This window comes from Semicossyphus pulcher, unplaced genomic scaffold (assembly GCF_022749685.1).
Source record: "Semicossyphus pulcher isolate SPU_LCO1_2020_fin unplaced genomic scaffold, fSemPul1.0.p SCAF_9, whole genome shotgun sequence".
NCBI classification, from domain to species: domain Eukaryota; kingdom Metazoa; phylum Chordata; class Actinopteri; order Labriformes; family Labridae; genus Semicossyphus; species Semicossyphus pulcher.
Window position 1 is genome coordinate 24,988,179 of NW_027211770.1, and position 9,062 is coordinate 24,997,240.

Here is a 9,062-nt window from a genome sequence, read left to right on the forward strand (position 1 = left end):
CTTGTGCCAAGTATTTAAGAAAATCTTAAACTAAACAAACACAAACTAGTGCTGCCAATAACCTTCTACACAAGTCAAAAAAAACAAACAAATTACTTAGTGCTTGTAAGAAACTGTTTTCCCAGGAGAATGGAGTGTTTTTTCATGTTTAAAAATAAATCCTGACATGTCCCTTTGTTGGGAAATATTAAAATTAAATCAAAATCGTTGTCAGTGTGATGGAGAAAATGTGACAATTCTTTTTGTAATAATGCCATTCATGATTAATTAAAAGGCCTTTTCAAAAGAAGAGTTACACTTTCAAGGAATAAATCATTACTGCTTGTGAAATAGTATGCACTCAAGACGCAAAGCAATAAAACCTTTTAACTGCAGTAAATGTGTCAGTATTTTTTGCTATATTGTTTAGTACATTTTTAAGATTGTCAAGAGACTGAGACTGATCCTAGCGTTCATTAAAAATCTTTCTTCAAACACAATATTGAAGTGAACTTTGTTGAACTGCGCCCTGTTTGAGCATTTCCCTTAACAGACAGAGGCTGCTCTGCTGTTTTTTTCCCCTGCAGGAGTCTGAAGGGTCATCAGATCAACTGAATGCAGCAGACAGGTGAGTGGCAAGAAGAGCTGCTACCAGGTGCAGCTATTTCTCTCTGGGCAACTTTTGCTGGGTATCTATAATTTGAGTTTGATATTTATATTTTTATCATAGTGCTGTGCTCTTTCCTTATTGTGTACTGCATTGAGATGTGTGTCTCTTTTCCTTATTGCCCTACCTGTTGTCTGTAGTGGTACGTCGTCTCTCCTTGGACTGTTATGTTTTCTATCCCATAGGTTTGAAATGTGTCTCAGGTAGGTCTCTGGGTGTAGTCCATCCAATCGACGGTTTGCTTTTGTAGACTTCCGGTGTAGCTAGCGGTTAGCGATATAACACTTCCGGTCAAGACTTTTAATTTTGTGCGCTGGTCATTGTTTACGGTCCGACGAGCAACTTAGAAGTAAGAATGGAGTTGGAGTTGAGGGACAACGTCAAAGAGGGTGTTGTTAGCTGCATTTATATTAGGTTGTCGTTGTATTTTTACAGACATTAATTAAAGCTAAATCGTCGTCACATGACCGCTGTTGATCCAGGGATTTCAATACGGCAGAAGTGTTCCGCCATTTTTCTCTCAACATGGACGGTTTTCCTGCGTATCATTATATTATATTATTATATATTATATCATAATTATTATATAATACAATTAATATTATATTATTTTCCATATCAATTATCGTCTGTTATGCATCCTATGTCCTGTATTACTCTAGTTTTGGAAAAGGGAGTGCTAACATTTGATTTTAATCTTTGTGAAAAAAGATTAAATCTGCTAATTTATGTTATCACAACTTTTACAGCAGCAGTGGCCTTTATTGTAGCATATCACAAACAAAACAAAAGAATAAATCTTACAAGACAAAACCAAAATCTGAGATAAAATAATATTTAAAGCCTCACTTCTTTCATGTCACAATCAGGAATGTTTAAAAACTCACACGTTGCACATGTCAGCCTCAGTCACAATCACAAAATTCAAGTCAGTTAAATCATCGTGTCTGTGCACCTGACATCATCTCACAACACACATTCATATTGTACACATTTTATATAGTTGTGTAGCACATTTTCCCTCCTGATGTCTGCAGAGAGAGATTTATAACTGCTAACATTATGTAACAGTCATGTCGCACTGCCAAATCTCCAGACTGAAATCCGCTGCCCTGTGAACAGGTTAAGTGAGATAATCCTCAACTAATCCGGCTATCGCTGCCTTTAATCTCTTAATCCACGTTTTGGTAAAATACAGATTAGATTAAGTTTGCTGACAGGTGTGAAGGCCCCTTTCTGTGGTTTAAAAAGCACTTTGGGAAAGAAGATATCATCGTACAACCCCTTTGAAGCTTACTGTATTGTGTAGCCTGTTTAAAGGTTAAAATACTGGATAAAGTCATAAATCCTTTTGTACTTACTTCCACCAAACTGAGATCTTATAACGCTTTTTGCTACAAGCTGTGTCTAAAAGAGGCAACCATTAGCTGTGTAGTCAAATATGCTTAGTACACCCACCTAATCTGCAAAGAATATTAATTAGCTAATTTCTTACAAGATATTTAAGAAGTCCAAATCCGTTTTTGGTGGGTGGTATTAGTGGTATTGGTGTACTCTATATTGTTTGAGTATAAATCATCATATTTCAGAGCATTTGTGTTTCTAAATTTAAAGAAATAATTAATTATATATAACACCATTCATGATATGATCCCCCCTTGCTCTCAAAAATGTTCCCAAAAAATATATCAAGACTACATTTGGGTCTGAAACTGGGAAGTAAAGGTGAGAACTTTGGTTTATTGGAACTTTTTTTATGTTATGATAAATCTATGGGAAATGGTGCTTAAGTTAAATAGATCAAAATGTGATTAAACAACACATGTGATCCTGTGTAAAATATACTCTCCTCCTCAACCTCTTCCAAACTTAATCATCTGACCCCTTCATCATGTTGTTTTTAATCTCCACATTCCTCCATCCTGAACAGCTAGTTGCCCTTGGTCTTCAGCTCTGCCAGCTTGCTGGTAACAAAGTTCCACTTGAAAGAAGCCTCATTGCTTCCTCCTCCCAGCGAGACGTATTTGGAGAAGCTGTTGTTGCTCCTTCCTCCTCCTCCTTCGCTCTCCTCTCCCTCAGTGGTCTGCCCGTCCTGAGGGGCCGTCACCTCCCCTCCAGCCTCCGTCACCCCCTCCTCACCCTGCACTGCTGCCGCTTCATTTGTTGCAGCAGCAGCGGCAGCTGCAGCTTCCGCCTGCTTCTTGGCGGCCCAGTTGGCTGCAAAGCTATCCCAGAATGCCGAGCGCTTGGTGGGTCGAGGAGGCTCCTCTGGCTTTACTGCAAGTGGACTGAGGATTCAGAGAAAGTAGTGGGGTTCAGTTTAAGGTCAAATACAGAGTTAGTCTGGCTTCAAATTAACCATTGTCAACCTTCTGTTCACTGATTTTAGATTTACCGTATCAGTTATACTAACAAACATTCTTTAGCGACAGAACTGTTCTAAAGACAGAAAATATATTAAGTTCAACTAAAGTTTGAGTTTTATTTCAGTCGTCCACTGTTAGATAAAACAAAATGATATCACGCTCATGTCTGTCCACTAAATATGAAGCTAACGCCAAGCAGATGGTAAGCTTAGCTTAGCACAAAGACTGGAAACAGGGGGGAAACAGTTAGCCTGGTTCTGTTCAAGGGTGATAAAATCTACAAGCACATCTAAAGCATGACCTGTTATTCGTAAGCTTTTCTAAATATTTGCACAGATTTGCATGTGAGATATAATGTGTGTGCTAGTGTGCTGTAGGGGTGGTTGTAGTCAGATGTGTTTAAGGCTAGCTGTTCGTCCATTTCCAGTCATTATGTGAAGCTAAAATAAGCAGCTTCTGGTTGTAGTTCCACATTTAGGAGACAAAAAGTGGCATCGATCCTCTTTAATTGGTGACAATTCAAGTTTCCCAAAATATCAAACCACTGCTTAAAAAGGAAGTGTATTAAACTTAAGGTTTCTTTTAGCCCAGTTTTCACCAAAGCAAAGTTTAAGTCTTGCAATTTATAGTTAAAGTCATATTCTGTCAGTATTCTACTAAAATGTACGACATATTTTGGGCTTCCTTGAAGTGCTGCATGATTTAAACTCCAATCTGATCACTCCCAGTATCAAATAAAAGTGTGAACATCACACACAGAAACTAGGAAGAGAGAGGAAGTAAACAGAGGAGAAATATTTCCACTCACTGGTCGGGGACAGGCGGACTCTCGGTCTCCTCTAGGAGCTGATGTTCATCTTCTTTGTTGAAGAGAGATGATAGCCTGTTCCAGCTTTTAGTCCCGGCCCCCTGCATCTGCACACACAACCACAACAGACATGGGGTCAAAGGTCAAAGTAGGTATATGTTTAGATGGTTTCAGATGATGAAAGCTGAACAATGGTCCTCTGTGGTACTTGAAGAGGAAGGAATATCTGACTGAAGCTAACGAGAGGCATCATTAGAAGGTATATCGGTCCTCTAGGATCAACCTTAATACTATTGTGGGATATATAATCTCCAAAATACTAAGTAAGAGCCGTCTTTGTTCACATACTTTTCTGGCCAGTTGGGACACAGCGTTGGGTCCCTCATCCTCCTGCACAGGACTCACATCGTTCTCCACCTCTGTGACCTGCAACGGCACAAAAACAGACTCAATGGATGCACCTCACCTGTCCATACGGCAAACAAAATCCTCTCTGGTGCAAGTATTTGTGCACATTAGTCGCCATCTAGTGGATGTCGTTGGTACTACAACCTGCAGAAAGCACATGATGAGATCTGTGCTGCATGCATTAAGAAATGTTCATGAAGAAGGCAGAATGCATAGATTTCTGGAGCAGTATTTTATCTGTGAAACATATCTTTTCATCCGTGAATATATAGCCATGATAATTGTCTCATATTTCACTGGTATGTGTGGAGCAAAGCGATATAAAAATAGCAGCGATGACATCTCTGCACATCCGTGTAAATGGAAACCCTCTCTTTCCAAACACACAAAGTAATCTCTGTCAGTCCCTGCAGATGCCCCGGCAGTGCGAGACACCACAGGCCCTGGTTATCTGTCTGTCTCGTCCACCATGTCAGTCAGTCAGTGGAATGCCAACTAATCCGTTTGTTCAGCTCCCGTGCAGGATCGAGTTTCTCGGCCCTGCAGAGATCTGGGTCAATGCAACACTGTGTCTGTTTCGCTGGTACCGAACCTCGGAGGTGTCGCAATGAGGCCTTGAAAACCAGCGGTAGAAGGTTAAAATAAGGCCCTCGTTCAAAATGACTGTTGCAGCAATATGGAGCAGTATTTTGCAGTTTTACGCAGAGGAGTTGGAGCTGGTTTTTGAATACGTTATGTGGAGTTTGGTGGTTTAATCCGGGACTGGGCTCCATCCAAAGGCCTGCAAGATTAATCTGTAGGGTTGTGAGATGATGAATTGTGCAGGAAAGAAGAAAAAATGAAGTTTTGCTACTCAAACTTCTTATAAATAATTGGACTTCTCTTAAAAAATTAAATTTTTCTGTTAAGGTTCTTTTCCTTTTTGGGCCTCGAATGAAACCATCTGAGGAGATTACAAGGGGAATATCTGAGCGATCACTGGTCAAGAAATTTGGAAATCAAAAGATTATCATCATAAAATATGAATTTATGATGCAACAGATGATGATACGGTTTTATATAAAATTAATAGAGGTAAAAGTGCAATATTTCCCTCTAAAACGTGGTGGAAAAGAAGCATACAGTAACTTGAAGACCCTCAAAATTGTACCTAAGCATATCATTTATTTACATGTAGCTTCTTTCCACCACTGATGAAAACATTAAACTTCTGTAATACTTCTGCTTCATTGACACTGGAAACTATTTCACACTTTCATCAGTAATTAATTCATAGACTTTAAAAAGTCCCAAAGCACAAGAGGAAGTGTTGTGTGGGCCCAACTTCTGCCTCAAAGTTCCCTTTGCATGGAAAACACAACAGCCCGGCGAGCTCATCTGACCCTGTAATTAATAAAAAATGATGAGCAAACAAAACCTGATGACTTTCTGACTGCAGTGCCAACAGCCACTTTAACTTTCTGACATTTGAATATGAATCAAAGATGGAGGAAGTTTAATACTGTGTACCTCTTCTGCAGTTTCCTCCTCATACTCAGGGTTGAGGGTCTTCATCACTTTGCTCTTGTACACCTTCCACACTGGATTCATGCTTGCAGAAGTAGATTCTCAACAGTCAGGACAAGGTGCCTCCGCGGTCCAGCCTCCTCTTCCAGCTTCAGCTCAGCTCAGTTTGGCCGACTCGGACCTGTTTCCATGCGTGAAAAGTTGAGTAGCTCAGCAGTACGGGGGATCCTTTTCAGCTCCGAGGCCCGCACTGTTTCATAACGTTCCTCCCGCTCAGATTGATCTCTGTCTCGTCAGGCTAACGGGGGATGACAGCTGCTTTCGTCCCTGCAGAGTGTCTGAACAGGTAAAGGTAGGAAGCTGTGCTGTTTGTGCATGCGTAGGTGTACAACACACACACACTAAATTCAACGTCACGGTTCAGAATCCCTGCCTTGGTTACCTGGAAACAGGTGTACATTTCCTCATGCATATTTCAGAGGGTCTCTTTCCCAGAGCCAGCGGTCCATTGTCAGCCAGAGTTTTGTAGACTGGCTCCTGTAACCCTGATGCACAAAAACCAGCACACACATGCACATTATAGACATCTTTATGTTCAGATGGAGAACTCAGTTGCACTATTTTATGCTTCAGCGGCCCAGTGCATTGACAATATTCATGTTTACTTCTAACGTAAGATTAAACTTTCCATCCAAATTAGAAGTTTCCAATAAAAAGAAAGGCCTTTATTTTGAAACATGCACTAAGTAATCAACTGTAGGCACACATTCATTTATGGAAGCACAAGTTTTTTTTATCATCTCTCCAGACTAACCACTTGTCCTCCTCTGTCACCTGTCCTCCTTCCTCTTCTCTCATTGGCTGCTGCAGCAAATCAATCAATCTCTAACCAGATTCAGGTGCACTGCAAGGTTTCTGTTTTTTTGACTCTGGGTCGCTCTGCAACCCGAGAGGGCCGGCGAGTGTCGTGTAGATAAAGAGAGATGTATAAAGCTTTGATGACTGATTGGGTTTCAGCAGCACCCACAACAATACACCCGAGTACAGAACTTACACTGTTCGGCTTATTCGCTGAAACAAATTCGACTTAATCTAATGTTAAATCTACATGTTTCAATTATGTCTTACTGCAGCAGTCGTTATAGCATTAACAACTCTATATTTACTAAAATATATATAAAATGCACTTCTGTACATTTACCTGAGGATAATCTTGATTATACATCAGAGAAATCTGACCTAACTTATCCTATAGCTCTCTCCTCTTCCTGGTTTTGATTACCATATGTCCGACAGTAATGAAGCTGTAAGGCCGGCAGATCCATAAGATCGACATGAATTATGAATGCACTTCTATGGACGACTCGTGTTTGCACACAGACAGAGGGATGTTGGTTATTTGAAGAGCAGCCAGTTCTGTGATGTGGCCGCAGCAGCTCATGTTTCAGATTGGAAAAGACACACCCAGAGTTAACACGCCACACTGAGGCAGAATTGGAGGCTTCGTGGCTTCTTTAAGGAGCCACATATGTCTTATTAGAGATGCAAAAGGGATTAAAAGTGATGCAATCCAGTGAAGATTTCATCACTAAATATAACATGCAGCATGGTGGAGATTTGGACCATAATGCCAGAGAGGATTTCTGCATCAAAAAGATCTGTGAAAAGTTAACGAGCGCACAATCTGATGAGGCTGACACACGCAGTTAAATTCAACTTCACTGTCATTGCATTGAGTTGCACTGAGACAACTCAATGCAGTTTAGCTCCTAACAAGAGGTGCAAAGCGTTAAAGTGCAAAGTAATGTGCATATATAAAGTGTTTAATATAAAATATATTAAAGGGTAGATATTAATTCACTGAGGGGATGATGTAGGGTATGGTCAGTATGAAATCTATGAATACAGGTAATAGCAATGGAAGAATATTATGTGCACATAAACAGTTGGAGGTTTAACATGCATGTAACACATTATATGCATGCGTGAGTGTGTTTAAAATGCAGAGATGGATTTGCACATTATGATCTAACCTGTCACTAGTGGTCACAGTTTTACCTGCAGGCAGTGTTGGAAGTATTAAACAGATCTTATTTAGTAAAAGTGCACAAGTATTAGCTGTTACATACATTAAAGAATGGAAAGTGATTTTTTTTTAGTGCAGTGCAGCAGTTGTAAAAAGAACAATATTTACCTCTGAAATGTATGAAGCATAAGTATAAAGTAGCAGGATATTGAAATAGTGATGTAAAGTTACTATAAACTGTACAGACTTCACCATCAAAATCAGCAACCCCTCACAGAGGCTAGACGATAAATATCCTCCTTGTCCATGATAACTGAAGTCTGTCCAATGTGAGACAACAATAATCAACATGTGAAGCAGCTTTGTAATGTAGTTTATATTTCTTCTGTATATACAGTTTGTATCTACTTTATTAATGTGTGTATGATTCTCTTACTCAGCTTTAACTGGTATTTGCTTATTAATTACATTTTTTTTTTCAGATAATAACCAAATAATGAAGAGAATCACACATGTTCTGCTTTAGGTCGTAGCCTTGATTACCACAAGGTGGCTCAAGAGACCTTCATGGTGTTTAACATCTGGTTTTGGACATTGTAAGGAGGCAGTCATGAAGTGCATTGATTATTAACAATCTGCTTAAACTCATATAAAGTAGAGAGAGAAATATGACATACTTAAAACAATTAATGACACAATACAATAAAACCTTTATACCATTGGCAGAATTTTCATCATAACATGCAGGAAAGTTTCTCCTGAAAGAAAGAAAGAAAGAAAGAAAGGAAGGAAGAAAGAAAGAAAGAAAGAAAGGAAGGAAGGAAAGAAGAAAGAGAGGATGGAAGGAAGGAAGGAAGAAAGGAAGAAAGAAAGAAAGAAAGGAAGAAAGAAAGGAAGGAAGGAAAGAAGAAAGAGAGGAAGGAAGGAAGGAAGGAAGAAAGGAAGAAAGAAAGGAAGGAAGGAAAGAAGAAAGAGAGGAAGGAAGAAAGAAAGACAGAAAGGAAGGAAGGAAGGAAGGAAGAAAGACAGAAAGGAAGGACGTGAGAAAGAAAGAAAGAAAGGAAGGAAGGAAGGAAAGAAGAAAGAGAGGAAGGAAGGAAGGAAGGAATGAAGAAAAAAAGACAGAAAGGAAGGAAGGAAGGAAGGAAGAAAGGAAGAAGTGGAGCAGAGCTTAAAGTTAAACCTACCTTTCAGGCCGATGCAAACTGTACAAAAAGATCAAAGCAAACACACGCTGACCGTGATCTATAGTCACTCAATGAAAATGTTTTCATCTTTAACTTAGTCCTCCAGGTATGGGAA

General features: G+C 39.6%; 1 protein-coding gene across 1 annotated transcript; it reads right to left on the bottom strand.

Moving 5' to 3' along the window:
• Positions 1-2,576: 2,576 nt before the first annotated feature.
• LOC138584810 (uncharacterized protein C1orf232) lies at positions 2,577-5,818 on the bottom strand. Its single transcript, XM_069657121.1, has 4 exons — positions 5,738-5,818; positions 4,169-4,246; positions 3,821-3,927; positions 2,577-2,934 (listed from the first exon to the last, which is right to left on the bottom strand). The coding sequence occupies exons 1-4, from the start codon at positions 5,816-5,818 to the stop codon at positions 2,577-2,579; spliced, it is 624 nt and encodes a 207-aa protein (XP_069513222.1).
• Positions 5,819-9,062: the final 3,244 nt, after the last annotated feature.

Excerpts from the sequence above, each read along its gene's own strand:
- LOC138584810 (XM_069657121.1), bottom strand. The coding sequence starts at position 5,818 with ATGAATCCAGTGTGGAAGGTGTACAAGAGCAAAGTGATGAAGACCCTC. Across the intron at positions 4,247-5,737 it reads AGGAGGAAACTGCAGAAGAG|GTCACAGAGGTGGAGAACGA; the intron begins GTACACAGTATT and ends GTGCCGTTGCAG. Across the intron at positions 3,928-4,168 it reads TGTCCCAACTGGCCAGAAAA|ATGCAGGGGGCCGGGACTAA; the intron begins GTATGTGAACAA and ends TTGTGTGTGCAG.